We start from the raw sequence: 27,587 nt of genomic DNA, 5'->3' as shown, positions 1-27,587 counted from the left end.
TTGGCTATCTTGAAATCTCCGTGTATATGACGAAGACAGTCCGCCGGTTCGGCTTCCTTGCATCGACCATCGGAGAGACTGTGCCTGCGTTACCCCACGGTTATAGGGAGGTCTTTGATGCCGGCCGCAGAGGATGCGGTCTTTGGTCAATACGTTGGGCTTAAGTGTTGTCGGCGGGTAACTACCTAGATGTTGGATTGGAGCTTTCCACTGTCTCCCAGGGGTCCTCGAGAGCCCTAGCTCTTTTTGTCCGGCATGAGTATCAGTAGTCGTGATGTCGATGTTCTTGTCTCCCCCGACGAGATTGCTTCATACCTAGGTAGGCGGGATCTCGAACTGTCATGACCTCTCGTTTTGCCCCATTGTACAAGCAAACGAGGAGATGGGCCATTGCTCCAAACTATTAGATCTGTATCACATTTCTCGTGCACGATGCACGGCAACTTCTAGATTGGAAGGCTGCATTGTTCGCTCACTGCGATATCGTGAGAAGTGAATGAGAGCGTACAAGCCGCTGTCAGCCGCTCTATAACCCGACTTCGAATATTCTTCTCACTCCGGAAGAATTTCTTCGCCGTTAACACCACAGACCGCATCACGACATCCACAAACGTCTTACACGCATTCACACCCCTCCCGATCTCATCGCCGTCACTACATACACTATGCTGGACGACATCAGCATCAAGGGCATTCTAGGCAAGGACATCGACGAGGCGGTCAATTCAACAGCATCATACGTCCCGTACGGCGCGCCGAACGAAGTCAATGGAAACCCGGTCCTCTACTGGGTTGACCAATCCGCGAGGAACCCGAATGAAGCACCGCAGCCGCCGAACAAAGCATACTCCGAGTACACAAAGGCCGAGCAAGTTCGATACGGCATCCTGAGCCCAGCAGAACAACGCGCGCAACCGTCTACCCTCAACCCGCAGGCCGCCGCCTTCGCGCCCGCAGCCCCCACCCAGTTGACGCCGCAGACTGCCCTTCCTCGCAAGTCAGTCGAAGAGATTGTGAACGAGCTGCTGAGCCCGGGCTTCAGCATCACGTACAGGGGCGTCGACCACCAGGGCATGGCGACAATCGACCTGCCCTTCGTCGTCAGGTGCATGCGGCATAGCGGTCAGGAGCACCTGGAGTTCAGCCACCAGTTGGGACGCGTGATTCTGCGCAGGGATTCGGAGTTGTTGGAGCGCGGTAGGGAGCTGGGTCTGCCGGACCTCTACATGAAGTGGCTGGCGGGTGCGAATGGGGAGCACAAGTTGCGGATCCCGTTGGTGACGCTGCGCAATGCAGCAATGAGCAATAAGGAGAAGAAGTGAGTTGAGGGAAGGAGAGGAGGTCAGTGGAAGATGAGTGGGTGGTTTGGAGAGAGATTCGGCAGGCAATAGATTTCTGAGGGTAGCATAGAGCTAGCCATGTATTCTGTGGAATATGAAGCACAAAGTCCATATTATGATCCATAAGATTAAATAAAACGTGCCAATCCAGCCCTGTGATAATGAGTGAAGCGGCCCCTCGTCAGTAATGGTGTAAACAAGGCCAAACGCCCCCCACCGCAGAAACGAGCTCTCACTTCGCCTTTTGGCTCCGCACAACAGGAAATTGTTGTATATATATTAATTAAATATCAATCACTTCTAACAAAATCAAGCCATGGCTTAGCGGTCAGTACCCATTACTCCGCTCAAACAAACGAATCGATTCCAAGATGGACTCAAGGTATGTATAATCTCATTACTCATATACGCCTGCACTGCAATTAGATTCCCAATCTTGTATCCAAAAATCTACTCATAAGCCTCCGCTACTAAGTAGCGACCTGAGTTCGAGGCCTAAATAATTCTTTTTTGCATTTTTCTCCTTATGTTCAGAATACCCAAGGGAGACTCGTAGAATATTTTTGCACCTTTATTCAGGACTACTGGCATGAAATTTGGACGCCGATACATGGTGTCTAGCGAGAGTCTATGGTGGTGGTGATGTTTTTGCACGTATGGTTTCGAAGTGACGTCGACACGCTGGGCCCGCCAAACGGCAAGCTTGCTTCACCAGGGCGACGGCTCGCTCCTTCTCTACCCACCTTCTTGCGCGAGTGCTCCACTTAGTTACCCTCTGCCTCAACTACGCTTAACGTTCTCCTCAACTGCATCAGAGACCTCGTACGCTTCCTCGAGCTAGCGACGGGACACGAACAAACGAACCCAGCACCCTGAGAACGAAATCCTCCAATACGCCCATTCAGCGCGGAGGGACACCTAAGACTAAACGTCCGACTCCGTCCTCCGCCCCTTCCACGTCCATTCCTGGTCGACCAGATAGCCGAAGCGCCCTCAGCAGCCCAGGCGACACCACTACAATGTCCGACCAACAGGGAAACACGGGTAATCAGAGAGCGCAGCTCCCTGTGCATTTTCGCGGACTGCAAGCAAGAGAGGACGACAATCCCTTCCTGCGAGGTGAACCCAGTGGCTTTGGCCCTCGCACAGCTCGTCAGGACAATCGGGCGAACGCTACTCCATCACGTGGCGGTCACCGAGGCTCTGCTCGCGGCCCTCGAGGTCGCGGCCGAGTCTTCCGTGGCGGCAGCTACGCTCCGCGCCCGGATCCTCCAGCACAACCGACAGCTCCTCCTCGCGCGCCGGCCAACCCTTTCGCTCAGGGGCGCTTCGACGGCTTCGCAACGCTCCCTTCGGACCCTCCTCAGGCTTACTACCTGCATTCGCCTCCCACACACCCTCCGCGCCCGGCTCTGCCTCCAGCGGCCACTCGCGTCCCGATAGAGGGCCAAGGGTCCGACCACTCGCAGACCTTTCCGCGGAGCGCGGCTGGTGATATCGTCGCGCGTCTCCGAGACCTGCCTTCGAATGCCGTCCGGAGCGATGGCTCCCTCCGACTGACCCGAGACTGGGCACAAAGCAGAATTGGTCTGGGAGACTTGCGGCGCTCAGCGACCACCGGACGACTCGTGCTGACGCCCGACTCGCAGCTGCGTCGCCTCGGAGCGAACCTCGGTGTCCCCGCCCTCTTCATCGAGTGGATGATTGAGGAGGATGGTGTGGGGGGAGATACCATCGAGCTCCCGGCGGCCGTCGCGCGACCTTTCTGGAGGTATTGAGCAGCCCGATTCCTGGGGTCGGGCTCAGATTGTCCTCCGGTTCGACTGTTCGCTGTACGGCAGATCCTGGACCCTTCATCCGAGTCCCGCGGTCTTGGAATAATCTGGTACCGTTTTGCTCCCACCGCAACCCCATTGCCTTCGTGGAGAGATATTCTGTAGCTTCACGTTCCGCATCGAGTTCCATTCAGTCGAAGCTGCTAACCGAGCGGTCATGTCCTTGCGGGAATGCTTCGGCTTCCTGACGACCAGTTCGCCCTCCAGCAGAAAAAGCTTCTTGATTGCGTTGGTCAGTCCATGTCCACGGTGACACCTTCGTCTCATTTCAAGCTGTGCTCAAAGACGGGTTCATCATTGTCAAAACATCGAATCGGATCCATCTTGTATACGCCACTATATCCCCAGCCCCGTTCAGGGCTACCCCGAAGCGAACAAGTGTCGGGGCCCAGAGGCCTGCCTTTGGATTTGGCGGATGATTATGGATTTCGGTTTCACACTTTGCTTTGGGTCATAGACCTCCCTCTTGCTGCTTAGGGATCGCAGCACGAGATGAATTTATAGTCTATTTGGTGTTGGGCATATAGTTTGCAGTCATTCAATCAATCTACCTCAACAAGATTCTCCGTCTACCTTGATATGCCGTGTGATAGACATGTCAGCGAGCAGGGACCAGTGAACGTAGATGCACGTGATGTAAGGAAACAACAATTAATTGCTCGCAGAATTTGCTTTGGTAGGCTCATTATACCAAACTCATGCGATAGCAAACACCTTGATTATACTTCCAGGCATGGGACGTAAAAACGTGGCTCGTTGAAGCTGCTAAGTATGGCAGAAGTCGTCCATCCGTGTAGCTCACCAACGGCATTACGCAGTGTGCAAAAGCGGATTGAGTTAGAGTATGCCATTTGCGATATATCAAGGTAGAAGCTATGTTTTCCATATACCGTCCGCGCTCACATATCGAAGAATCGCTGTCCTTCAAGGGGGCACCTTTGCAGGAGCCCAGAGCCAACCGAAACGCCATATGCGAAGCTTGTAGAGAAGAGAGACGCTATACATCCGTTAGTACCTGAGCCACGCAAAGCCCTCAATGATGAACTTACCAACTTCAGTTGAAGTGGCTCTCGGGAAGCGTAAGCGTCTCGTCGCCGGAGCGTAGCCAATCCATGATCTCCTGGCTCAACCCAGCAGCGACGCCGCGCTCTCGAAGCTCGTCATCCTGGACGAGAGAATGGCGACGGGCGAGTGGCGTGCGCTCGAAACGCTCCGGACCAGCGACGCCCACGGCCCATGTGATCGTCAGCGTGACGGTGCCGTCGCCGTTGTAGAGTTCTTGAGGAGGAGTCATCAACCGAGTGACGACGTCGGTGAGCGTGGTGACCTGCGGAGGGGCAGCAGGGTCCGGCGCGTAGAGGCCGGGTTGTAGAGGTGCCTGCTGGGCAGGAGCGGCGTTGGGGTTGGCGATGGCGAGAGCTCCAGGGGCGGAAGTCTGGCCGGCGGGAGGATTCGGAGAGGACAAGAGGGCATCGATGTGGCCCTGGACGTTCTAGAAAGGGTTAGGGCTGTAAGTACCGAAGCTTTCTGCGCGCCAGACTTACGTTGGTGGCTTCGTTGCCGCTAGGCTCAGGAGAAGACCTTGGAGAATGGGAGGAGGAGGTGGTGTTGTTGCTGGCCATATTGTCTAACTGTGGTGGGGAGTCTGGATGTTGTTGGAGATATAAAAAATGAAGCGCGGCGGGCCTTGATTATATAGAGTACTGCGCCTCTCCGGGCGGGGTCTGGCGAAAGGTGAAGAGGAATAGGCTTCAAGGTCGAATTCTCGGGAGACCTGGAAGCCGCTATCGACGCTGCCCTTCACCCATAATTCGTAGCGAAATGGGAATATTAGAGACTAGTAAAGGACTTCTAGTGAGATACAATGACTCATTCTCGGCTATCTGGAGCTCAGCTTTTATATTCTCAAGGTGACCGTTTGTGGAGCTCTTGCTCCTTTCCAAGTGACCAAGGCAAGCAATTGTGTTTGCTTTCGCAGGCAACTGTCTTTGACGGCTTGCTTCAACAAAGTACTTCGAGTATCCTTTGGAAGTTTTGCTCACGCTGCGTTTCGAGTGCGAAGGTATTTGTTGCTGAGAAAGCAAAGGTGAAATGGAGCCTACACTAAATTTTAGGTTTAGACAAGGCATACTATGTCACGCCGTTCTCGACATTGCTTACTATTTAGACTTACGGTGCTCTCTATATCTCTTTCCCAGATACAAAGGTGTATCCACTACCACTCTGCGGAAATCGAGGCTGCAAGCAATACTGACTTCGACTCGGCTCCACGATCTTCAACTGCTCCTCCCTTGACCAAAATCTCCTCTACTCATCGATTCTCGTGGAAATGGCGGGTATGTCAGAAGGAAGCCAGTCTCTGACGGCTGGTGCCAGCAATCGTGTGAGTGCGATCGACGACGAAAGCATTCAATGCCACTAAAGGCATTTAGCAAGATGAGCGTGGTAGCTCAACGGACCAACAGCCGCCCTCAATCCACCTACTACATCTGCTTCCAGTGGCGGCGCCCCAACGGATCCTCAAGCCTCCCCTCCTCGCTCGTCTGCGCTCTATACTCCTACGTTTCCACCCGCTCACGACGACTTCCCCGCAGCAAACGACCCGCTCGAGGCCATCGTCAACCGCCCGCGCAACCCGCCACCCGAGGCTTACAATGCGAGCCGGACCGTCGTTACCCTCCCACTCCAGTGGGCCATCGGCGTGATTGGCGTTGACCAGTTCCGAGAAGAGGAGACGATCAATCGCCGCATCCTGCGCTCGAGCTCGGAAGTTCGTCAGCGAGGCGTGGCCGCTGGTGTACCGGTAGACGTTTTGGCCTGGCTCGTTGGCGCTCCGGCGACTGAGACTGTCGAGCTCTCGGCTGAGGTATTCAAGGGGGAGAACAAGGACGGCAACACGGATGATAGTCAGGGCGTGGCTTAGAAGGCTGGCTTCTGCCGGGTATGAGTGGACTAATCTCATGGTAGTCTACCCATACACCGAGGCGCTCCTCTAGCCGACTTCAGGTATTGCTTTGTCCGCACTGGGAACAATGACCTTTGGAGGAGATTGGGTCGGGAAGGGTCACTCTCGTGGCCATGCCTCTGGGCCATGCTCACGTTCACTATCAAAGTAATACCAATGAGTCAATGCCTGCCTTGTTCCCTCATACCAGAGTGATTACCGTCTCAGGCTCAGGCGTCGGCTTTGGATCCCCGTTTCTATAGATACACTCATAATACTCCACCCCTTTCCAAAGCTCTTTCCCTCTTTGCACACAATCGAAAGGCCTTTGCTCCCCTCCAAGCGACTCTGTGACATGCTCTTCAAGTTCTGCAATACCCAGGTGCCGCAAGTCTTGTCAGCAGTCGTATCCGGAAATCATGCCCCTTCTAAGCTCAGAAGAGCTTTACTTGGACGGAAGAAGGCCTCGCGAGAGACACGCAAGGAGTTCGCAGTAAGCCGAGACCCTTGTGGGATCGAGTCGGCGGATGTATTGCAAAGTCCCCATGTCAGGCGAGTCACAGGGACAGAAACGTTGAGCGCACTCTTAACTGCCGAGCCAGACTAGGGACTGCGGTCACATCTGTTCGGGTGCAACATAGAGTTGAATCGAAAGTCTGGGCAGCTTCTCCATACATGAGATACACCCTTGAAATGGGATGGCCTTCTACTTCCCCAGGTGAACACCCAGAGACAGTACCAATTGGACCTATCACATTCGACCTCAATAACGTTCTTCGCGCCCCTCGCGTCAACATAGGCGAACTGACTGTGTATCGAAGGAGTCGAGAAGAGCGCAGAGATGGCATCCTGTTCGTCCTGATATTTTCAATGTTCTGAGCCACCTATGGTGACCAAAGACGTCCACATTCCTATTATGATTTGCGGAGTAGGAGTTAAAGGGGTGCACCTTCGTTTGGCAAGAAAATGAGGACCTTTAACTCCCGAACAAACGTCTGGCATCATTTACAGAGTTTGTTACTTCCAGGTACTACGATATCAAGCCCTAGCGTAAGGGCTTCTGGTTCTGTCCTCCGCGCCGGCTCTGAACTGTGACCTCCGCCTCCTTCTCGTATGTTTCTTGTCGGCTTCCTTTTCGCCTTTGCCCTGTCGTCAGGATACGCTGCTGGCAGATCATTGCATCTATGTCATCCAAAAGCCTTGCCATTCTTTGCGATCCCTTTGTCCTTCAGGAGGGAGCGGACTCTTCGGTATTGTTGCTTCTGGGGAAACTGCTCCAAAGGTTGCCGATTCTGTCCTGCAGCACGTGATGAGGCCTTGCTACGCGATGCCTCCGGCAGCGATTTCTCCAGTGCGTGAGACGTAGATATCTCTGAATTTGCGTACGGTATATAATGGATGTGTAGAGGATCGGCACAATGTAACAACGGCGTGGGTCTGGTTCCGCGGTAGGTGCACGTGGTTCCTAAGCTCGAGGGTATGTCAGCGCGACCAGGCGATTTTAGTGTTTTAAGGGGCCAAAAGTACCTCATTGGCTACGGCGTCGTTAAGTGTGAGTCGCTCAACGTTCTGGATTCGGGGCACGATGTGCAGTTCAGGTCGTGGAGGGAGAACGGTGTGGGTCGAAGGTGGAGACATAATGCATCAGCCACAGAGCTAAGCCCCATTGTGGCGTCCATTCCATACGCACGACGCAAACCTGTTCCATCCGCTCACCGGAAGTTTGACTATCATGAAGAGCTGTACTCGGACAAGGAAACTGGTCAAGAAGTGATACTACTTCATGAATATTCGAAAAGATGCTTCAAACAGCTCGGCTTCTTGCTGTTCAGCTATCTGGCCAATCAGCCTCCCACGCGCGGCTCAACTCCAGGGGAAGAGGTTGCCCCTCACTCCCGGCTCACTCTGGGATGTACTTGTTTGGAAGCGGCAATGGGGGACTATACCTGGCAGCCTTACCAAACACTATGATTCTGAACAAAGCAAACTGAGCGAAAAGAAGAACCAGACTTCATGTATGTCGGCTACAAAGTACGTTAACCAAAGTTATGCATACGCCCAAGCAAGCGAGGCCGTGTACTCATATACCAGAAATCATGAGGTCGCGCGGTCCATCCACCCAGCGACCGATTGACTCAACAAGCTATTAGGAAAAAGAGAAAACGACCAAGTCAAACAAGGCAGAAGGATCGCAGTACCTTGGAACGTAACCCATACCAAGACTGCCTAGACGGGACTGTCGGAAAGACCCAATTTGCTCGATCATCACTTTTTTCTGGACCGTGATGTAAAGACAGCTTCATCCTACCAGGTCTCGAGCAGCAAGGCATCTCGCTCTGTTTCCCGATCGCCAATCACCACCCCGGCGGCGCACACATCCAGTTCTTTCCCTTCTCCGCCTTGCACGGCTTCCTATTCTTCGGCTTCTTCGTCACCATCGGCGTCGGAGCCGTACCCGGTCGCGTAACGGGAGGTAGTGTGCAAGGGGGAGGAGTATAAGTCGTTGGCGTGCAAGTATCGTAGCAGCTATATCCCACTTAGAATGATGTTCTTGAAGCTGGCAGACAAGTACTCACCCTCCGTATAACAACGTCTGGTTACCGCACGTGGTCATCATATCGATGCAGAGCGTCAAGGGAGAGCAACCACCCTCTGTTGACATCGGAGGTTCGGTTGGCGCTGGGGTGATTTCGGGTGCTGGTGTCTCTGAGCAGAGCGGTGCGGTGAAGGTCGGGACTTCGGAGGCGGTCATGGAACACTCGTCCCAGCATCTGCTTTCGAGTTAACAGGGTCGTGACGAACGTTAGGGAGAGAAGTGGAAGGGAGGGCGGAAGGAAAGAGGGGAGGAGAAGGAACCCACCCGCCATAGGGCGTGCCGCAGTCATTGGTCGCCGTGTAGCACTTCGACTGAGGACAGTCTCTCTTCACCGCGCTCGACAGTACCAAGGAGGCAAAAGACAACGACAAGAAGTACGTGGCTCTCATCCTGACCAGAAACAATGATGGTTCGCGGCGGCGGCTTGCCGGTGGGCACGTTTCAGACGAACGGTGTGGAGTCCAAAAGCAGTATCCGTATCTCAGAATGACCGAGGAGGCGTCCTGAGCAGAAGCAATGCTCGCAAGGATATACTCAGAAAATGCGATCGAAGAAGGCTGAAGCCCCGATTAAATAGGCAGATAGGGTGTGCGCAACCGTAGATCCGAGAATCCCGTGTCCCCGTCCATCGCGAGATCGATGACTTCATAATATCCTATGTCGGGCCACCAGGCTCGAAGAGTTCTGCGGTCTCAAACTTCTCCTCTCCGCGTTGCTGCAGGCCAGCTATCCAGCGGAGACGGAACTTGCCTGCCAGCATCTGCTACCGCTTCTAGAAGTGATGGACCGGGAGCGGTGAACGAATACCAGGCACGGTGATAAGCCACTGCGTAGAGTTAGCTGGATGGACACCGCGCATCGGAGTCAAACCTCGTGTTGAGTGGAACTGTTCCAAGGCACATTCCACCGGTTCCAATGGGCGGAGCCATAACCGAGATGAGAGATCGATAAAACGAATAGGGCTGGACACATCAGAAAGTGAAGCGGGCATTCCGAAGTTGACTGTGGCGATCTCTGGATGTATGCAAGGTAACCTGTCTGAGGAAGCGGTCGCAACGGGAGCGTGGTTGGTCGGCATTTGAGAGCGTGATGCTGTGCAAGGCCGCCGAGGTCGATAGCGTGACAGAAGCCGTTGAAGCTGACGGTCAAGACATTCGAATGGAACTACAGCGGTATCAGTCCACGTCATGTTATCGTAAGCCATCTCTCTTCCCCCGTCTGTTTGCTCGCGAGCTCAGATACGAGCGAGCAAACCTGCATCTCATATACACCCGCGCACGTGCGGTGATCGACACCAGCAAGCGCAAAAACCTGGATCCAGCCCGAGCACCAGGAATAGCCCGTATGCCATCAATATTACGTGGCCGCAAGGGGTGTGGATATTGTGCTCGCGAGACCGATCAAGGGAGCTTCATTTCGGAGGCTTGGCGGCGGAAGGCGAGATTAGGGTGCATATAGAGAGGTATTGCGGCAGATGCAACGTAAATGAGACCTATAGGTGTATTAGCATGTCTCAATTTGGCTGCAGAAAGTCGCTCCTGGAGGTTGTCGACGTGTAATCCTCGCCTATTTGGTGTAGGAATCGTGGATCGGACGCACTCTCGCTGATATGAAACTGAGACCTGTAGACGGATCAGCATGTCTCAGCCTTGGCTGCGGAAGGCCACTCCTAGAGCTTGTCAACGTGTAAAGTAGATCTAAGAAGTGTAGGTATCACGGATAGAAGGCACCCTGGCTGGTCTAAAGTGCATTGCCATTATTCTTGAAGTCTATCACCAACTATCTCAGCCTAGGATGCTTCGCCAACCTTTACTCAGGCCTGCTATACATGCTTTGCACCGTGTAGTCCCTTTTCGGCCCCAAAACGTCAAGTGCGAGGCTGAACTGTTGAAGGCTCGCGCCGCGGAACCAAAACTCGCTCCTGCTCTTGAATGTGTCCCCGTGGCAAAGCCCCTCTCCTTCACCAAGCCAACCACGGAAAGGTTCTTCAGGAGCGCGGAATTTCCAAGTATCAAGGAGAGTCCCCGTGGTGAAGCCATCTTTGTGCGGGAACCAAACAGTGATCGTGTCCGTGTCTTCGTTGTAGCGGTAGATATAGCGGTCAGTTCCCTGCCGCACGGATCCATTTTCCGCGGTGAAGATACCTTCCTCGACGCAGAAGTATTCGGAAGCGTAAGCGGGATCTGTAGGTTCGCGTGGGTGGAAGTTGGAGATGCCCTTGAACGCCTCTTCAGCCACGGAGCCAAATCGCAAGTCTATCCCGCGTTGAACGCTCCAAATTCCTTGAAGACCCCTGAAGACAGCGGCAGCGACGAATCTGCTTCCGTCTTGGGATTGCTTCAGAATCTCTTCGACTTCGCGAACGACGTTGAATGCGTCGTTGTCGGTGCTCAAATCCACATATCGAGCCGGGAATGCAGGACCTTCTTGAAGACCGAGCGCATAATCGTGACGCTCAACGTTTGTCGCTCGCGAAAACTCCTCCATTAGCCCCACATAGTCTCCCATGGAGAATTGCGGTAGATCTAGTGCCCTGTCTTTAATCGCTTGCCGAATCAAGCGAGATTCAGAAAGGTCGGAGGTTTCTGGTCGTGCAGCCTGACCGGAATCCGGATTCCAAGCTTGCGCCACCAAGCGAGCTTGAGCTTCCATGAATCCCCAATATGGGCCTTCGTAGAAGCCGATGAAAGCCATCTGCGGTACGTTGGGGTTGAATACCGCGCCATGGGAGAGAAGGAAGGGCAGGCGACGACAATTCGGGTCGTAGTCCAAAGCTTTCTTCACGCGGTCCGAGAGGTAGTTAAGATGCACTTGATAACCCGAAGCTTCGATAATGCCAGAAACGTCATCGATTACGAGGCCCATGTTCTGTTCGGCGGGCGCCCAAGGGGATTGGGGCACGACGGTCACGTAGTGCATAAACGGGTCGTGATTATCTTCAATTCCCTGTACGCTGCTAGGGTTCGGTATCCTGCCAGCTCGGCCCTGAATGGGAATGATGATGCCGCTCCTCACGAACTCGGTATACGTATCCGTAACGCCAGTATATGCGGGGAATCGTGTAGCTTCTGGCCTGTAGACCAGCTCTGGACGTCCGAGGTCTCCCTGGTCACCCCCTACAAGGGATCGAATGAACTCGTGCCCCTTCACAGCCTTCTCGGCCGGTACTTGGCCATTGGAGGACGAGATAGGACCTTCGCCCCTGCGCGAGAGGTTGTAGAGCACAAGGTCTAGCGGGAGGAAGTGCGGCGCCGTATTGAAATCGCGAGCGGGTGATGGACGAGGCTCTGAAACACCCCCGGAGGCGCTATCGCGGACTGGAAGGTATGCGTCCTGTGGGATATATCGTGGGAGGCAATAGAAAGGGCGATTGAAGATATGGTAGACCTTGGCGTCGGCGTAATGAGGCTTGTTCTGTCCTGGCGACCACTTCGAGCTCGAGATCTGGAAAGCGGCTGTTGCCGCAGCTTCCGAACCGCTCATACCGCCTCCAACAACAACGATCTTGCCCGGTGTTTCCGCAAGCTCCTCGACGTGGCAGAATTTAGAAGAGTGAGGCTGTCGTGCGGGATAGTCGGCGTCGGGGTCCTGGTTTCGGTTGTCGAGCCATGCGGGCTGATCGAAGAATCCGCTGGCGACTACCAGATGGTCGAAGGAGTCTTGAAACAGCTGCTCTGTGTCCACGTCGACCGAAGACACGTTCCACACTCCAGGAGAGGGCGTATGTTCGACAAAGTCAGCGGCTCGGACCTCGCGGTTCAGATGTATGATGTTCTCGGGTAGGAACTTCCGCGCGTAGGCGTCGAGATAACGTCCAACCTGCCATGCCTGGGGAAACATTGGCGGCGCCCCGGCGTGCGTCGTTCCCGTGAGGGGATTCGTGAGGTCGACAGAGGCCCATGAGAGGTCAGAGAAGGACACGGTGAATCGGCTAAGGTTCGTGCGCATCTGTGGGCGGCATTTGCTACCAAACTCGTCCGGAGCGAAGCCCCACATCCCTCCCACGCGTTTCGCTGAATCGAATATGGTAACCTTGTATTTGGTGCCTCCGTCATGGTAGAGAAGCGACTTCGCGGCGACCAGACCGGCCGGACCAGCGCCAACGACGAGGACGGACTTCATGGTGACGCACGGGGTGTAGAGTATGGGTGCAGAGCTCGATGCTGGCGGGGATGGTTATCGAGGGAGCCGAGTCAAAAGAAGTTGGTCGAAGTGCACCCGTTTGTAGTGTGGAGGCGCGGTGGGCTTTCCCAAGCTTAGCGCGAGTCATCCGGACCCCCGCCGAGGCCAGCCAATGAAACGGCCGGACAGGAAATTAGTGCGTCGCCCAGCTCCAGCGCAGCCAAAAAAAAAAAGCCCTTGGAGTACTCTAGGGGTCCGTGACCCGGTGCAAAGCTGTGCTATTGCGCTTCACCCAGCCTGACTCTACTATCTCTTAACTGCTACGCCGGATGCGCAAGCTAGAAGTCCAGCATTTCAGGTGTAGTTGTGTTCCGCCGGGGTATGCACGAGATGCCCATTACAAGAAGAGTGTAACTGGGCTTTGGCATGTCCCCCTACGGCGAATAGGAACGAAGGGGTCTGGAGTGCATATGTTTACAATGAGACACAGGCATTCCTCTAGCATGGCGCAGGAGAGATGTCTCTGACAACCAGACAAACCCAAATTTCATAGACCAGACCAGAATACTGTCGCTATTTCCAGTCTACCTCCATTGCTGGGAGCTAGGGTTCAGGATAGGAGGCCAGAATTGATTAGTGAGCTCTTCATCGAGTCGAATTGCGTCCTTCCGGTCTGCTCGGCAATGTTTAGTGACCGCCAGCCGCCACGGGAACGTAAGAAGACGTACCGATATCAGGTATCGAATATGGCTCTACTTCAGGTCAGGGCAATGCTCGAGGGCAAGGAAGAGAAGACTCACGATGTCGGTAGCGTGCTTGTGGTGCTCAAACTCCGCTCTGGCGAATTGCCGCATGTCCTTTCTTGTCGACATGTCCGAGATCGACGCCGTGCTGCGCAGAATATCTCTCCATAGAGCCAGTGCGCGTTGCCTCTGGATGAACTGAATGACGGTGAGCCATTATTCGGCCTGGAATGCGGGTGGCTCACATGATCGAGACCCAGGGGCGTCTTCCCACGCATCCGGAGGGCTGAAGGCCTTCGGGCTATAGTGGCATAGCCGCACTTCATCGTATCGGGGAATAAAGGACGCCGGGCTGCATTTTATGATGTTGCAGAGTCAGGGGTCGGCATGACGATCTCTGCATGAGGCTCTGCGCGAAGAAAGCCGGCAGTGGCTGACATAAGGCTGGCCCCTGCGTGAATCGGTCCTGACCGCCCGGCAGAACGGCGCGTCCTCCACACATTCCACAAACGCGCTCCCTGCTCAACTCAGCGTCTCTACCCACAATGGCTCCCACCAAGCAGAAGCTCCCCCCCTGCTCAAAGATCCTTTCCACTTCGCGCGCCGAGGACTCCGAAGGCGCCAAACCCTCCCGCATCACCGATCGACTCACTACTGCGACCCTGCTTCGATTGTGGGAGCTAGCCCCACCAAAAATCGACCTCCACAACGTCAAGCTCGGGTTCCGCCGCGCCGACGACGTTTCGTATTCAGATCTGGACGACTGCCGCAGTATCGTCAAGCACACTTCTTATGACGATTACAAGAATTCGAGCCATGGTTGGAACGAGAAGCACAAGATGAGGGAGATGGAAGACCCAAACATGCTCTACATTCTCGTCCGATCCGCTGACGGTTCCGATGCGACTTTCGCGCCGTCCCTTCCCACGAACATACTCGGCTTCATTTCCTTCATGGTCGCGAAAGATGACCCACCCTACGAAGACGTCGACGTGGTCTATATCTACGAGGTCCACGTTGGAGACCAGATGCGCGGCAAAGGCCTCGGATCATGGCTTGTTCACGTGGCAGAACACGCCGCAGAAATGGCGGGCATCCCGAAGACGATGCTCACTGTCTTCACGAGCAATGAGGCGGCAATGGGCCTGTATCGTCATCTCGGGTACCGCAAGGATGACGCCTCTCCGGAGGGTCGGCGAGTGCGTGGCAGGGTCATCCAGCCTGACTACCTCATCCTGAGCAAGCTTGGCGGGGGGAATGGAGGGGCATTCAGTGGTCGTCTCGATTACGCGTGAGCAATGGCTTCTGGGGGTGTTATGGGTGGCCGTTCTGCGTCTTCCAGCGTTTCTCGCACAAGATACCCAGGGATTTTCATGACTGAATGCATGCATGCGAGCTGGTTGTCTCCAGCCGTCTCTTACCGTCACTTGTCTCTTCTCGTGCTCACTGTTTGTTTTGTCTGCCTACTTGCTCCCCCCACTCTGGGCTCACCGCCACTCGTCTCGCCCCACTGCGTCCGCCTGCACCTTCCCAACCTGCCGCAGTTGCCCCCCTCCTAATCTTAGCGTCCGAGTCCGGTTTAGCGCTGTTTTGCTCCCCGCTTCACCTTCTGCCTATAAAAGCCTGCTGCCTCACCTCCCAAACCTCCTCACCTACATCTCTTCTCGCCCCTCCGGGGTCTACCAGTCTGCTGGGATAAAAGGCTTATGCCCAAACCCGGCGCGGGGGCGGGATGGTAGGCGTTTGAAGCCTCTCCCGTCCCCGCGCTGAGGCTAATTTGAGGCGGGCGGCGGGTGAGTTCCCTCAGCAGAGACATTGTTGGCAGCGATACTAACACGAGACAGCTGCGATGAAATAGGCGGCCGCCGCCCAGTTGTCGACCCTTCGACGCCGCAGCCTACTTTACCGGCTATGGTCCGGCGTCTCGCGCCATCAACGCGAGACGCCGGACGGAATTGTCTCCCTACTCGTCCGCTGGTGTCGGAACCGACCTCACTGCATACTCTCCGACGCCGGCGGACGAGGTGGGGAGCTTTATATGCCCCTCCTTCATCAGTCAAGGTATGTTTGCCTAGCTTCTTAGGCTGGACTACTTTCTAACCAGCGCAAGAGAGTGAGCCGTTGTGAGCCGTTGCGCAATGAGTTGGTGGCAGTATGGCAACATCTTCGCCGCCTCGGGCCCGGCAACCCGCACGTCTACGGAAGCATGACCGGCATGCTGGCGCAGCAATATGCGAATACGCCCTCGTCGACGACGAATGTACTACGGCGCTGGTATGCTCATCCCACCTTTTCTCATTCGCAATCTAGAGCTGACATTGTGTAGCCCCGGGATTGGGCGAGCAATTCATGACTGGCACCGACTAGTGAGCCGGAGAAGCCCAAGGATCCCACCCCAACGCGGCGGACATCTCACCACTACCCCGGCTATCGCCCCGCGGTCCATCCCCGGTTTGACCCCCGAGCAGCTACTAAGCCTGGCGCCTATCTTCGCTTCGACAACCTTCGCCACTACTGTGAGGCTTAGTAGCTGCTTGGGGGTCGCAGCTTCAAGGTGTATTTCGCCGACAGCTATGAATCTTCGCGGCGCGTGTCTTCGGCCGACAACCTCCGTAACTCTTGTGAGTCTCATCAGCTCCTCAACCGTCGGAGCTTTAAGGTCTTCTTCGTCGACACCTACGACTTCGCCGGTGCAAAATTGCCGGTCATCGGGTCCATCGATGAGTTTAATGGTCGAATCCGTTGCATCGCGCCTACTGCAATTAGGTAAGCGGCTATGTCGATTGTTCTTTGTGCGATAAGATGCTAACAGTGCTCGTAGGTTCTGCAGTCTTCTAAGCCTGCCGTATGAACACGCGAGATCCCCACGTACGGCGCAAGAACAATGGGGACAAGAAAGTATCGGCGAGGGAAGGGAGCTCGGGAAGTGGCGAAGTAAGCCGCCACGGTAGAGTAGAACCCTTGATGCCACCATCAGAAGAGGCGACTGGGTGTGGGGACATTACATAGTCATTTGCATTTAAGTTTACGGATTTTATTCACACGCCTTCGAAGATCTCTCTTGGTGATGTGCAGCCCACTACTCGTCGACGTGTATTAGTCCCGTCGCTGGATCCTAGGGTCATCACTGTTGCCGCGTAGGAGGTTTACCTGCAGAGATACACATGCCGCCGGCCACTTCATCATTGCTCACCGTTCTCACTACAGCGACGCGCTCTCCAGTCTTGGTTTATCACCCTAAGGGCTCATCACCATACCCCTTTTTCCCAATCTGTTGTCATGAAGCTAAACTGAGCGGTATACATCTCGACATCCCTCTCGCCGCGGGACTGCCCATCAGGATTCTTATCAGCTCACATGGGCACACTTAGTGCGAGAAAACGCTTCATTCTGCAATAGCTTGACATATCTCGTCCAACGAAACTAACCACTCTTTGTATACACCACGCACCTCCGTGCACACAAAGATAGCTCCTCCACGCCTAGATATCCGACAGCTAGCTTTCATCAACCCCGCCGACGCTTCCGAGCCTCCTGCTTGCAACCAACATCAACATGGAAGAGGATGAGGGGCATACGGGGCATACACTTGAGCCGCTACGTTAGGTGGATGTAGGCGAGTGCGTCGGACGGCATTTTCGGTGATAGAGCGCATCCGACGTCTTCAGTGTGCTACATGGAGACCGAGTTGGGGTATTGAGGTTTAGAAAGAAAGACACCATATATTCAGGAACTGGATGATGAAATACAAGAGTCGAGAGACCTAATCGACGCGATACATTAACACGAGTATCAACGCTACTTGGTACCTGGAAGCATTCGAGCGACAACGTCTTTCTTGCCGTGTCATCTAATGGTATCTTCAAATGGAGGGTGCTACTATCCCAGCCTAGCCCATGCAATACCATACATGTCTTGATCTACTACCCATGCGCAATGAAGAAGCGTCATCTCACGCGCGAGGCTGGTCCCGGCTACTGGGCAGCTTCGTCCCTCTGGAGACCCAGCCGACCTTCCTCTTAACCCACCGCCAAACCCTCACGCACCACATCCGCCGCCGCGAACCCTTCCCCGGCCTAGCTCCTTCCTCGCTCCCATTCACCGTCGAAGCCTCAGCCTGAAACGGGCGCGGGCAGGGCTCCGGATACCCCATCGGCAGCTTAATGGACGTGGTCCGATACGCGGGATGCTGTGCATTCGCAGCGACAGTCACGTTATGCGTATGGAATGTTCCTACTTGGTGGAGAGAGCAGCGCGGATCCTTGCAGCGTGGGAGATAGGAAGAGGCGAGGTGCGAGGGCCTTCTTTCTATTTTTTCGTAGATGGTGGTGCCAGGAGGAGGTGGGCTGCTGGAGAGATGTTGGACTTCTGCGAAAGAGACTCGCTTTTGGTTTGGTTGGTGGGCGAGGGGGTGGGGAGTTGGGGAGTTCTTTGGGTTGCGGAGGATGGAGTATGGTGTCCTGTCTTTCAGAGGGTGTTCTTTCGTAGGATACCTCTGATTATGCTCAGCTTGGAGACAGTATGGCGCGGCCTTCCTAGGCTCCGGCTGCGTCGAATCTCTTCGGGATCTAGAGGGGTTCCGATTCATAGTTCCCAGCGGCTGCTGCTCGCTCCGGTCCAAGTCCCTCTCCAGCGACGAAAGATCGGTCCGTGGGCTGGAGCGCCGAAGCTGGCATCTCTCTGCACCGAGACCCAAGTCCTCCTTTGAACTCGAATGAACAGGTGAACTTCTCTGCCCCGCGTCGTCCATAAGGGCCATATTCGTCAACGTGTCCGCGAGATACTTCCCGCTCTCCGGGTTGTGACGGAAGGTGCGGACATACGTGGGACTCTGACTATTCACACCGGGTGGAAGCTGGCCATCGATGAACTGCTCATGGCCCAGCGGTGGTGAACGAGACGCATGGGAGTAGATCCCCGAGCGCGTGGTGATGGGCCGATGAATGTGAGAGTCAGGGGAGTGTGGTCGTGGGCCGGCTGTTCTCTTCTGAAGTTTTACTGGGCTGGTGCGGTGAGCGCGTGCGGGAGGCGAGTCGCGTCCTTGCCCCTGTGTCCTATTAGCCACTGTGTTTAGCCCAAAATATAGCGGCGAGTACGCACTTCAAGATCTTCGGAAGATGCCACCAACCTCGCTACGTTGCCGCCTACCAGATGCCCGATTACGGCGTCCGCTACAGCCTGGCTCCTCCTCAAGGCCTGCATTGGCGGCCGGTGGGATTCGGGGGCCATTGATGCTCAGGGCAATTGAAATCGGACGGTTTCTGGCATAACCGAAGCATGCAGGAGAGACGAGAACGGAGAGAATAGCTGGCTGTCAGCTGCAGCTAACAATGTTTCGTGCTTATTTTCGCGGATAGAGTGGTAGAGCAGCGCCATGTTACGTGGAGGAGGCAACCGAAGTCGGGATGTGGATCGCTACCATCGTTGATGGTATCAAGCTTCAATAATCGACAGGTTCCACGGGAGGCTAACGCCAATAAACTCTTGACAACCGTTAGAGCGGACCAGAAAACGCCGAGAAGCCGATAGACGCTCCCAAGGTTTGTAGTATGGTATCATCGAAGTGCAGTCGGTCAGAGAACGGTTCAATACATCGAAGCCCTACGGCAGTCGGGCAGCGAAGAAAGATCCTACACCCTCTTCCACACGGAGCGAAAGACCCTCCTCAACACCCCAACCCACCACAAGCGCCCAACCTCTTCAATAACTCGTGTCACCAGCATCCTCGTCCACAAACAAAGCGCCGGCCCCGGATCCTTAGCATCCCACATCTCTTCCTCGAAGCAAACAGCCCAAACCCAGCACATCATCGTCAGGTAAGCTACCCTTGCCCACCATCTGCGTGTCCAGGGTGCAAAGCCACGGAGTATGCGAATGACCTCCACAAATACCGCGGGGAACGAGTAGATGCCCGAGACATCCTGCGTGCTCGTAAGGATGAGTGGAAACGCTGCATCGGAGGCAAGTTCGGGTGTGGTGTACGCGAGCGCAAGGTCGCGGCGCAAAGAAGGCTGTTTGCAAAAGAATATGAGGCTTGGGTGTGGCTGGTTAGAGCAGCTGAGCAGCATGACTCTGCGAACCAGTTCGCCGTTTCTGACTTCTTCTTTGACGCTGAGCTTTAGCGTTATATGCGTTGCCAACGCCTTTCTTTTCTTCGCGCGCGGATCCGCGTACGTTGTCTCCTCGTGCCACGGCTCCAACGCATCTACCAGGCGCTTCGTGAATTTATAGAGAACCGTGAAAAGTGCTTCAGAGGATGGTACGATAATGAAGTCCTGCTCACGTGTCCCTTGGGCGCTGGCTGGTGTTGTGACGATGAAAGTCCGGATGTGTCCGCCGTTGATCAAAGTATGGGCGGAGTACTCTGTGCCTCCATCAACCATCTCAGTCAGCCTGTATGGGTGGGCATCTGACATAGGAAGGTCTTTAATAGCCTCGACTGTCGCATCGTCCAAGGTCGAGCAGGAGAGAATGAGAGGCGACTCCTCTTGCAAGCTCATGCAGGTCGAAGAAGAAGAGGACGTCGTTGTCGGAGAGGGAAGGGAGGAGAGGTCGACAAGTGTGTCTTCGTCATCGTCGTAATCAGTCGCGTTGTACGCCGCTGGTTGGAGGGAGAACGTGGTGGAGGGATAGCAGCTCAGTATCTCGGCGATGCATGTCCGCGAGTGAATAGCGAAGGTAACGGGTACTTTGACGACACTTGGTGTCCGGTTCGGCGTGTTGAGGACCTTGTCTCTGACAAAGTCTTGGAATTCGTACTCGTCTTGGAAGAGCCTGTGTCCGAGCATGTCCGCGCCTCCGTCTTTCAGCCCTGTGATCTGTTCTGGTATGCCGCCAAAGGTTATCACGAGGTCAATGCTACTTCCAATCGCTAGCCACAAGTCTGAAAGCGTATTGAAGCTGCTGATACGGTGGAAGCGTGTATAGGCGCGGGAGTACCTAGCCGGAGAAGTTCCCCAAATGCGCTCTTCGTCTACCGCATAGACGGTATGGCCTTCAGCTGCGAGGACTCGGGCGAGCGCGAGGGCGGCTGGCGTCGATGCTGAAAGGAATAGGATATTCATACTCATCCGTGGTGGGCGCGGGATGGAAGGTAGGAAGCCGCATCGAGCCGGTCGTAGGAGGTACGCCGGCTCAGAAAAGGACCAGACACCTTTTCCATAGCGGTGGCGTCAGGAAAGTAAACAGCGGAAGCCGGTATGAAGCCACGAGCTGTGATGCTATAGGTGCTGTCTTGAAGGAGGCTGTCAGGAATGCCAAGCTTGTGTGGATGTGATGGAATGCGTAGTGGCATTTTCGGTAGGGAATGCCCGGAATTTGACGAGACGAGACTAGTAGTCCGGGAATACAGAACCTGGAAGAATGTTAGCAAGGTAGCTTTATCGAGAGACAGGTATCCGGTACCTTTGCATCATACGGGTGATGCAGTCGGCATTCACGAGCTAGTCTGGGCGCCTCGGCGCTTGGGGTATCACAGCATATTGTACATGCCTTCTGGCCTATTTTCTACACGTATTATGTCAAGATCCACCATTACGCCTCATTATACTCCTCGTCCTTATCCCGCGCCAGGGTGCTCGGATGCGTTGGCGGCCCATCCCTCCCCACGCTCCTCAAATCCTGTAACAGCAACCTCAAATGGTTCTGCCGGTTCTGATTACTTCCCCAAGTCACCGCCTGCGAGTAGTATAGAAGGTCCCATGCATCTTCGGAAAGGTTCTGGAGGAAGGTAGGAAGCGTGCGCGCTTTGGAATATGCGCGCCAGAGGATGCGGCGGATGTCGTCGTTTGCGCCAAGGTATGAGAGTTCGATAGCTTGATTGAAGGATTTCAGGGCTGGCGAGATGTTGAAGGGCGGGAGGAGGTTGACGCGGAGACGGCGGAGGGCGGCGATGTGTTCGGGATCGCTTTGCGCCATCTGCAGCCGCTGCTGTATGCTCGTGAGCTTGGAGGGTTCTACAGTCAGCGGGTCGGGGGCGGTCTGGTGCTGGATATTGGTGAGCTCTGCTGCCTTCCTCTGCTCTTCGGCAACAAAGTTCCGAATGTACATGAGCTTCTCCATCAACTTTGGATCTTGCATGATCTGGTCGACCTTGGCCTCGAGCTCGGGGTCCAGCTTCTCGTCCGGCTCGTCAATCGCTTGTGCGGCTGTTGGCGATTTTGCGAGCTTTGCAAGTTCCTCCGAGAGCTCTTCGAAATCCATCTCCTTTTCGAGGTCGCCTTCAGACTCGGCGAAGGGATCCTCCTTGATGACGGCGTCGAGTTCGGCCTCCAGCTGCTTGTCGCCGCCCATGGAATGCATGAGGTCCTTCATCTGCACCAGGAGCTTGTCGAGATCTTCGGGTGTGTCAATTGGGTCGTTTTCTTTCAGCTGATCGATCTCGTTCTCGATGTGGCTGTCTTCGTCGAAGTGAGCGTCCTCTTGTTCTTCCAGAGCAGCCAGCTTCCTCCTGAACGCCTCATTACCCGCAAGCTTTGTCTCGACCCTCTGCAGCGCGGCCTGGAACTCTGGATTCTCCAAATCGTCTGCCTCGGGCATCTTATCCTGCAGATCCAGCAACTCCCCTCTCGCATCCGCAAGCTCCGGATCATTGATCAAATCCTGTATTGACTCGTGCGTAGTCATCCTCAACGACGCATCCAATTCCTTGAGCTCATGCTCCTGTTCCTTTCGTATCTTCTCCTCCATAGCCCTGCTCTCCTCCTTCGTCATGATATCCGCCTTCAAAGCTTGCAGCTCCTCGGTCAGGTCCCCAAAGTTCGGATTCGTCATGAGGTCATCGAGCAATCGGCGGTTGAGCACAGCGTCGTCGTAGTTGGGGTTGTTCGCGTCTTCTTCGAGCATCCTAGATAACTCATTATGCTTCCGGCGATCCTCGACTGTGGCGATGCGCGATATGAAGCGTTCAGACGAGGCATTGTCGAGATCCTGCTCGTACCAGGATACCACAGGTATGTTTGGATCGTCGAGCTTGTCGTCCGGGATAGGGCTGATGATCTTTTCAGCTTCTTCGACTGTACTTGGAAGCTTCAAGCCTAGAGAACGGGAGATATTGGATTTGAGGGCGTCTTTCTCCGGTTTGGCCGCTCTAGTGCGTTTGCCGCGAAGGAATTGGGACGGAAGCGGTCGCGCAAATGGGCATCGGGGAGGCAGAGGGCGCCACAGGGCGCGCAACAGGGCTCGGGAGGGGACGTAGGCTCTCGAAGGTGCCATTTCGAAACTGTTAGACAGTGCTGGATGATCGTTGGACGGCGTTGGACAACGATGGGCAATCTTTGGACAGTGACTGGCGAGCGTGCTAAACTCTCGGGCAGCGGCAAATTCCGCTGCCTTGGCGCTCAGAGGCCCGCAACTGCCCCCTCCCTAGACGCCACACACCAGCTCGACCCTCAACCAGCTCTCTGGCATACGAGTTCTGCAGGATACGCATACGGTAACACGAACGCCTGAAAACCTGATTTGGCATTTAGATTATTATACAACGAGACCCGCCCCCCGACTCCTCCCGAACCGCGACGCACTCTGCGAGTGCATACCTAGGTATTCCATCGCTGCCGCACATCATCCCTTTCCGTAATGTCCATACGCTTCTGTGGGCACGTCGAAAACGCCTTCCTCCCACTTTGCGCGTTCCTCTTTCACATCATAACTTCTGACCAGTCAGAGACTTCCATTTCTTCAAGTTAATTTCCATCCTTCCATAATTCCAATATCCGCTATGCTATGTTTCCGATGCGTGTCTTCAAATCTCAACATCTTCTCTGTCCTCTCCGCCATCTCTGAAGGCGTCCTTCATGCCAGTAACCACGTCGTAGCTGCGAATGTAACCACCGCCAATGCGAACCAGGACCCCTGAGCTTGCCGTCCAGCGGCATTCAGCTGCTTGATTCCCGCCCCGCCTGGAACAACCTCCTCCGTAACGCTCCGCCTCCCGACCGGATTCTCCACCTTATTGAAGATATCCACCGTGTCGATCGCCGGCCCCACATTGAAGAAATCCACGAGCACAAACGTCGGCTGCCTCGTGACCTCATTCCCACAGTCCACCATATGGGTACCCAGCGCGCCAGGCCCCGTATTCCAGGAGTTCGTCTCATTGACAGTTCGAATATCGGGGACTTGGATGCCGAACGCCTGCTGCCAGTACAGGAGATGGTTCATCATGAACAGCCGCCCCGAGTCGCGCATCTCAGCGATGGTCTTGTTTGCTGGGCGGTCAGGCGTGCAGGCGAATTGCGTGGAATCGGTGACGTCGTACGCGTTTTCCCAGAGGAAATCGAATTCGTTGAGGAGGTATGGCGCGTTTTCCTGGTCGGACTTGAGCGGGTTGACAAAGGAAACTAGGCGTTCGCCCTTGTCGACCATCTCTCCCAGCGTTGGCCATGTCTGAGAAGTCTCGTTCGATTGGGGTGGCGGCTTGTGGATATCAGGAGGAACGTATCCGTAGTGCGCGATGTCAGCCTTTGCGTATTCTCCCTCCAGCTCTCGCGCATCTATGCCATCTGCATTGACGAGCAGCAGCGTCACCACTTCCGAAGGATTTGCATCCATCCACAAGCGTATCTGGTACAGCCAGTCGCTGAGCTTTCCCATGTCGAAGAGTTCGCAGACCGTGTGACAGAGGTGCAGTTCTCGTGCTTTCGTGTTCGGATTCGAGGCAACGTGTACCTGAGTGCTCAGGAGGCGCGCCCCAGCATCGAGCTGTGTTATCGAATCGAAGAACTGGTTTCCGAAGGAAGAGAAGCCTGTGGATGCATCGCGGAGGAATGGTGAGTCATGCGCGCCCAGGTGCGTAATCTGATCGTAGCTTTTTGAGCACAGACCGGGAGAGTTGTTGCAGGCGCGCTCCGCAGCGAAGACGGTGCTGAAGAACACTGACAGGCGCAACAGCTTCATCTTGAGACAGGTGTTGCGTAGTCTTCTGAACGTGATCTTCCTTAGCGGTTCGGTCCCGCGAGGCAGTGCCTGTGGTATAAAAGAAGAGCGCGGTTCCGCACAAAGAGAAGGTGAGGTCCTTTCAATGAAGAAAAGAAGCGATGCTGACGCAGACAAAGGCGGTAACTGTGCTATTCGTTGTTCTATTGTTCTACGAAGCTGAATAGGCGCGCGGAAGCACAATAGCATTGTGAGCGCGGTGAAGCACACTCACGAATCCGAAGATGATGTCAAATCCGGAGGACTCATCGAAGAACATTGAAGCATTGTGCATATGACTACGTTTAATTCCCAATGCTTCCCCTTCGCTCATATGTTCAGATAATCGATACTGACAGCGCGATATCACGATATAGCCCAGGCTTTGCAGCATTTCTCGCCCTTCAACGATCCGCGGCTCATCGCTGAAGCAGCTCTGCGCTCGTGGCATCGACGAGAGGGCGCTCAAACTCTGCAAGACAGACTTTTACTCAGTCATTCAAGGAATCGACCGTGATGGAGCGCCAGGGCTCTCGTGATTCACGCTTTCGCAATGAATACATCCTCCAGAACGTCGTCCACGAAGCGATGTTGCGCGACGCCTCCTCCCTCTTGTCTGTCTCCCAAGCGCCGTACAAAGATTTCACCATGCCGAGCGAGGAGCGCAATCGATACTGGAACAAGGAGACAGCGAAGGTAAATGCAGGTTTGGATTTCGGCGGCTCCAGGGAAGATGGCAAAGAAGCCAGGCAAACGATTGGCGCGTGGTGTTCAAACAACCCGGTCGTGAACATTGACTTCAGCAGCTTCCATGTGCCCTCTGCTGCTCCAGGTACGAAGCCGTCGACGGAGGAGCTCGTCCAGCGCCTCCTCAACCCTCCCGCTCATGCCTTTGTTCATGGTGTGCTATCAATTCAGTGGGTCATCACCGTAGCAGGGACAGAGAACTTCTGCTTCAGGGCAAGCGACGAGAGGTTCGTTCTCAGTCAAACATCAGCGCTTAGGAGGGAGGGACACGCATTAGGGATGCGGACAGCATACCTGGAGTGGCTATGCGGCGATGACCTAGGCTCAAGCGCGGCGGAGCAGGGTATGTTCCTGACACCGGCATTCTTCACGAAGGAGATGTAGCAAGATTATCAGATGCGGTTCCAGAAAGACTCCATTACTCCACTAGCTCTTCAGCATACGAACTAGCTAATATAAACCCATAAAAAAACCTGTCTCGGCACCGGAAACCAAGCAACTGTCCTCCCATCCCGAAGTAGCGCAGCAGTGACCGTGAGGAGCTTGAAGGCGGCCATGGTGGTGATGTCGAGTCTGAGATGAAAGAGATGCTGATTGAGTGTGTATGGCGAGAGAATATGCGGTCGCTGAGATGCGATTGCAGAGGGGTGTCGCTCGTGCTACATCCAAAGGTAAATTAGCTCAATTGCCCAAACCAGCTCGAATAATTATGAACATACTCGCTCAAAGCCAGTCCTTAAACCCCGTGAAGACGGCGAAGCGGGCAGCGCGCATGGTGCGGGCTGTCTCGCGGATTCTGCCCGCCAGCAACAAGGCGAGCGCGATGACGGCGATGAGGAGGACGGCGGAGCCGCCGCAGAGGAGGAAGATCGTCAAGCCGTCCATGGTGTTGGGGGCTTGGGGATTGCTTTTCAAAAAAAAGTTTGGTTTGATGGCGTTTTTTTTCGAACGGAGAGGAGAGTGTTTGTGATCTGGAGAGAAAAGATCACATGGCAGCAAATCTTGCTCTTTTATTCCCGTGTGTGGCTTCGTGGTGAAAGTGAAGGAAGTTCACGTGCATCATTTCGCTTGCTTATGTCAGAAAGCTCGAGAGTTCGAGGCAAATTCGAGGATTCGACGTCACTTCTGCTTGCTATCGGTATCATAGTCAGGTGGACGCGTGTACAAGCGGTTTTCTCGGGGTGAATTGCGCCGCACGTGCTTTTCCTTTCCACGCCTTCGATATCACCTCCTTCTACTTTTCCGACTACCTTCTGCAAGCTCTTCCTATCAAGAACCTCGGTGTATACCCTTTTCGAAGACTCCCAGCAAGTATCTCCTTCGCATCTGCTCTTCTTCTCCCACCGCGAGATATATACTCTTTCCACCAACTTCTAGCAAGCCTCTCCTTCGAATCTCTTCTTCTTCTCCCAAAGCAAAGGTGTCGTCCGACAGCACCTGGAATATGATCGAAGATGGTGGCGAGGACCTCTACCGGAAATACAAGAACCCGGCGGCCTTGGAAGCGCAGGCCGAAGGTCGAGATCCTCGGCCAATTCTGGACGCTCCTGTTTCTCCTCCCCGCGGTCCGTAACTACCCCTCCCCCGCTTCTCACACTTCCACTGACTCCATACAGCCCCCACATCTTCCGCCACCCCGCAGCAGCAGCAACAGCAACAGCAACAGCATGGCCTGAGTCGCAAGCTAGTTACGAGGCCTAATGATCCGGTAGTGATGTGCAACCACTACACCAACCCGCCGTAATATTGTTGTTTCATGCTTGGTAGCTAGCTAACTTGTATATAGCTACTTGGATATGGCCAGAGCAGGAGAGTGGAACAGTGCGAGAGTCTGGTGCACCGTGCTGGGAGAGTGTTCTGCGGATGAAGGAGCTTTGGAGAGGCGGCGTATCACTGAAAGGGGGATCCACCCAGTTCATCTGAGTTCCTTCCTATTCCATCACAGCTCAGGGACTGCAGGCACATCTAGAAGCGCCACTATCAAGAGACTTGGTACTGTTCCTGTTGCATAGGCAAACCGTTCTTGCCTTCATTTCTTACGGAATGGCGGGAGTAGCATGACTTTCCAGTGTCCCGTCACGTCCGGAAAGCTCGATGTTGAGGAAGGCGCGAAGTGCTTATCTCACCTTCCCACCACACATCAGTCACCCCGCCAAAAATCATGAAGCAGTATGACGTGCGTACTGAACTGGTCGCTTCGCTACTTGTACGGCGTCGCCATTGCATTGAAACACATGCTATCTCCCCGTGGTGAAACCATGTCGAAGTCACCTTGACCTCCCCTTCAGCCCACCGCATCTGCATTCCCGTATATTGCACCTTCCAAAAAGTAAAGCGTGCAAAAAA

The 27,587-nt window shown here is 54.7% G+C and overlaps 15 protein-coding genes across 15 annotated transcripts; 7 read left to right on the top strand and 8 right to left on the bottom strand.

Annotated features, from left to right (window-relative positions):
• Positions 1 to 665: 665 nt before the first annotated feature.
• BU26DRAFT_510487 (uncharacterized protein) lies at positions 666 to 1,322 on the top strand (the record flags this gene model as incomplete). The annotated part of the gene is made up of 1 exon (XM_033827238.1): positions 666 to 1,322. One exon carries the CDS (start codon positions 666 to 668, stop codon positions 1,320 to 1,322), a length of 657 nt encoding a protein of 218 aa, XP_033677662.1.
• Positions 1,323 to 1,711: 389 nt separating this feature from the next.
• On the top strand, positions 1,712 to 3,118 carry BU26DRAFT_510486 (uncharacterized protein; the record flags this gene model as incomplete). The annotated part of the gene is made up of 2 exons (XM_033827237.1): positions 1,712 to 1,722; positions 2,209 to 3,118. The coding sequence occupies 2 exons, from the start codon at positions 1,712 to 1,714 to the stop codon at positions 3,116 to 3,118; spliced, it is 921 nt and encodes a 306-aa protein (XP_033677661.1).
• A 1,111-nt stretch (positions 3,119 to 4,229) lies between these two features.
• On the bottom strand, positions 4,230 to 4,797 carry BU26DRAFT_570719 (uncharacterized protein; the record flags this gene model as incomplete). The annotated part of the gene is made up of 2 exons (XM_033834054.1): positions 4,230 to 4,667; positions 4,720 to 4,797. The coding sequence occupies 2 exons, from the start codon at positions 4,795 to 4,797 to the stop codon at positions 4,230 to 4,232; spliced, it is 516 nt and encodes a 171-aa protein (XP_033677660.1).
• A 707-nt stretch (positions 4,798 to 5,504) lies between these two features.
• On the top strand, positions 5,505 to 6,098 carry BU26DRAFT_510484 (uncharacterized protein; the record flags this gene model as incomplete). Its single annotated transcript, XM_033827236.1, has 2 exons — positions 5,505 to 5,558; positions 5,625 to 6,098. The coding sequence occupies 2 exons, from the start codon at positions 5,505 to 5,507 to the stop codon at positions 6,096 to 6,098; spliced, it is 528 nt and encodes a 175-aa protein (XP_033677659.1).
• A 2,375-nt stretch (positions 6,099 to 8,473) lies between these two features.
• Positions 8,474 to 9,104, bottom strand: BU26DRAFT_570717 (uncharacterized protein; the record flags this gene model as incomplete). The annotated part of the gene is made up of 3 exons (XM_033834053.1): positions 8,474 to 8,645; positions 8,696 to 8,890; positions 8,980 to 9,104. The coding sequence occupies 3 exons, from the start codon at positions 9,102 to 9,104 to the stop codon at positions 8,474 to 8,476; spliced, it is 492 nt and encodes a 163-aa protein (XP_033677658.1).
• A 1,346-nt stretch (positions 9,105 to 10,450) lies between these two features.
• Positions 10,451 to 13,001, bottom strand: BU26DRAFT_129889 (uncharacterized protein). The gene has a single exon (XM_033819648.1). It carries the CDS (start codon positions 12,835 to 12,837, stop codon positions 10,525 to 10,527), a length of 2,313 nt encoding a protein of 770 aa, XP_033677657.1. The 5' UTR covers positions 12,838 to 13,001; the 3' UTR covers positions 10,451 to 10,524.
• Positions 13,002 to 13,405: 404 nt separating this feature from the next.
• Positions 13,406 to 13,961, bottom strand: BU26DRAFT_129895 (uncharacterized protein). The gene is made up of 4 exons (XM_033819649.1): positions 13,826 to 13,961; positions 13,638 to 13,778; positions 13,566 to 13,589; positions 13,406 to 13,513 (listed from the first exon to the last, which is right to left on the bottom strand). Exons 1-4 carry the CDS (start codon positions 13,904 to 13,906, stop codon positions 13,448 to 13,450), a joined length of 312 nt encoding a protein of 103 aa, XP_033677656.1. The 5' UTR covers positions 13,907 to 13,961; the 3' UTR covers positions 13,406 to 13,447.
• A 130-nt stretch (positions 13,962 to 14,091) lies between these two features.
• Positions 14,092 to 15,008, top strand: BU26DRAFT_524229 (acyl-CoA N-acyltransferase). Its single transcript, XM_033830236.1, has one exon. The coding sequence runs from the start codon at positions 14,126 to 14,128 to the stop codon at positions 14,873 to 14,875; it is 750 nt and encodes a 249-aa protein (XP_033677655.1). The 5' UTR covers positions 14,092 to 14,125; the 3' UTR covers positions 14,876 to 15,008.
• Positions 15,009 to 15,399: 391 nt separating this feature from the next.
• On the top strand, positions 15,400 to 16,627 carry BU26DRAFT_129881 (uncharacterized protein). Its single transcript, XM_033819647.1, has 4 exons — positions 15,400 to 15,641; positions 15,693 to 15,854; positions 15,907 to 16,201; positions 16,402 to 16,627. The coding sequence occupies exons 1-4, from the start codon at positions 15,619 to 15,621 to the stop codon at positions 16,429 to 16,431; spliced, it is 510 nt and encodes a 169-aa protein (XP_033677654.1). The 5' UTR covers positions 15,400 to 15,618; the 3' UTR covers positions 16,432 to 16,627.
• Positions 16,628 to 17,448: 821 nt separating this feature from the next.
• Positions 17,449 to 19,009, bottom strand: BU26DRAFT_129862 (uncharacterized protein). Its single transcript, XM_033819646.1, has 2 exons — positions 18,681 to 19,009; positions 17,449 to 18,627 (listed from the first exon to the last, which is right to left on the bottom strand). Exons 1-2 carry the CDS (start codon positions 18,807 to 18,809, stop codon positions 17,533 to 17,535), a joined length of 1,224 nt encoding a protein of 407 aa, XP_033677653.1. The 5' UTR covers positions 18,810 to 19,009; the 3' UTR covers positions 17,449 to 17,532.
• Positions 19,010 to 20,856, bottom strand: BU26DRAFT_129861 (uncharacterized protein). The gene has a single exon (XM_033819645.1). The coding sequence runs from the start codon at positions 20,648 to 20,650 to the stop codon at positions 19,211 to 19,213; it is 1,440 nt and encodes a 479-aa protein (XP_033677652.1). The 5' UTR covers positions 20,651 to 20,856; the 3' UTR covers positions 19,010 to 19,210.
• BU26DRAFT_129860 (uncharacterized protein) lies at positions 20,857 to 22,857 on the bottom strand. Its single transcript, XM_033819644.1, has 2 exons — positions 20,985 to 22,857; positions 20,857 to 20,934 (listed from the first exon to the last, which is right to left on the bottom strand). The coding sequence occupies exon 1, from the start codon at positions 22,791 to 22,793 to the stop codon at positions 21,114 to 21,116; it is 1,680 nt and encodes a 559-aa protein (XP_033677651.1). The 5' UTR covers positions 22,794 to 22,857; the 3' UTR covers positions 20,857 to 20,934; positions 20,985 to 21,113.
• Positions 22,858 to 22,956: 99 nt separating this feature from the next.
• BU26DRAFT_582422 (uncharacterized protein) lies at positions 22,957 to 24,774 on the bottom strand (the record flags this gene model as incomplete). Its single annotated transcript, XM_033834526.1, has 2 exons — positions 22,957 to 24,545; positions 24,730 to 24,774. The coding sequence occupies 2 exons, from the start codon at positions 24,772 to 24,774 to the stop codon at positions 23,373 to 23,375; spliced, it is 1,218 nt and encodes a 405-aa protein (XP_033677650.1). The 3' UTR covers positions 22,957 to 23,372.
• Positions 24,775 to 25,082: 308 nt separating this feature from the next.
• BU26DRAFT_438139 (uncharacterized protein) lies at positions 25,083 to 25,625 on the top strand (the record flags this gene model as incomplete). Its single annotated transcript, XM_033824278.1, has 1 exon — positions 25,083 to 25,625. The coding sequence occupies one exon, from the start codon at positions 25,083 to 25,085 to the stop codon at positions 25,623 to 25,625; it is 543 nt and encodes a 180-aa protein (XP_033677649.1).
• Positions 25,626 to 25,845: 220 nt separating this feature from the next.
• Positions 25,846 to 26,985, top strand: BU26DRAFT_510474 (uncharacterized protein; the record flags this gene model as incomplete). The annotated part of the gene is made up of 4 exons (XM_033827235.1): positions 25,846 to 25,912; positions 25,975 to 26,162; positions 26,389 to 26,806; positions 26,858 to 26,985. 4 exons carry the CDS (start codon positions 25,846 to 25,848, stop codon positions 26,983 to 26,985), a joined length of 801 nt encoding a protein of 266 aa, XP_033677648.1.
• Positions 26,986 to 27,587: the final 602 nt, after the last annotated feature.

This window comes from Trematosphaeria pertusa (genome assembly GCF_010094035.1).
Source record: "Trematosphaeria pertusa strain CBS 122368 unplaced genomic scaffold BU26scaffold_19, whole genome shotgun sequence".
Lineage (NCBI taxonomy): Eukaryota > Fungi > Ascomycota > Dothideomycetes > Pleosporales > Trematosphaeriaceae > Trematosphaeria > Trematosphaeria pertusa.
Note: the sequence above shows the minus strand (reverse complement) of the source record. Positions and strands in the feature narration are given on the sequence as shown.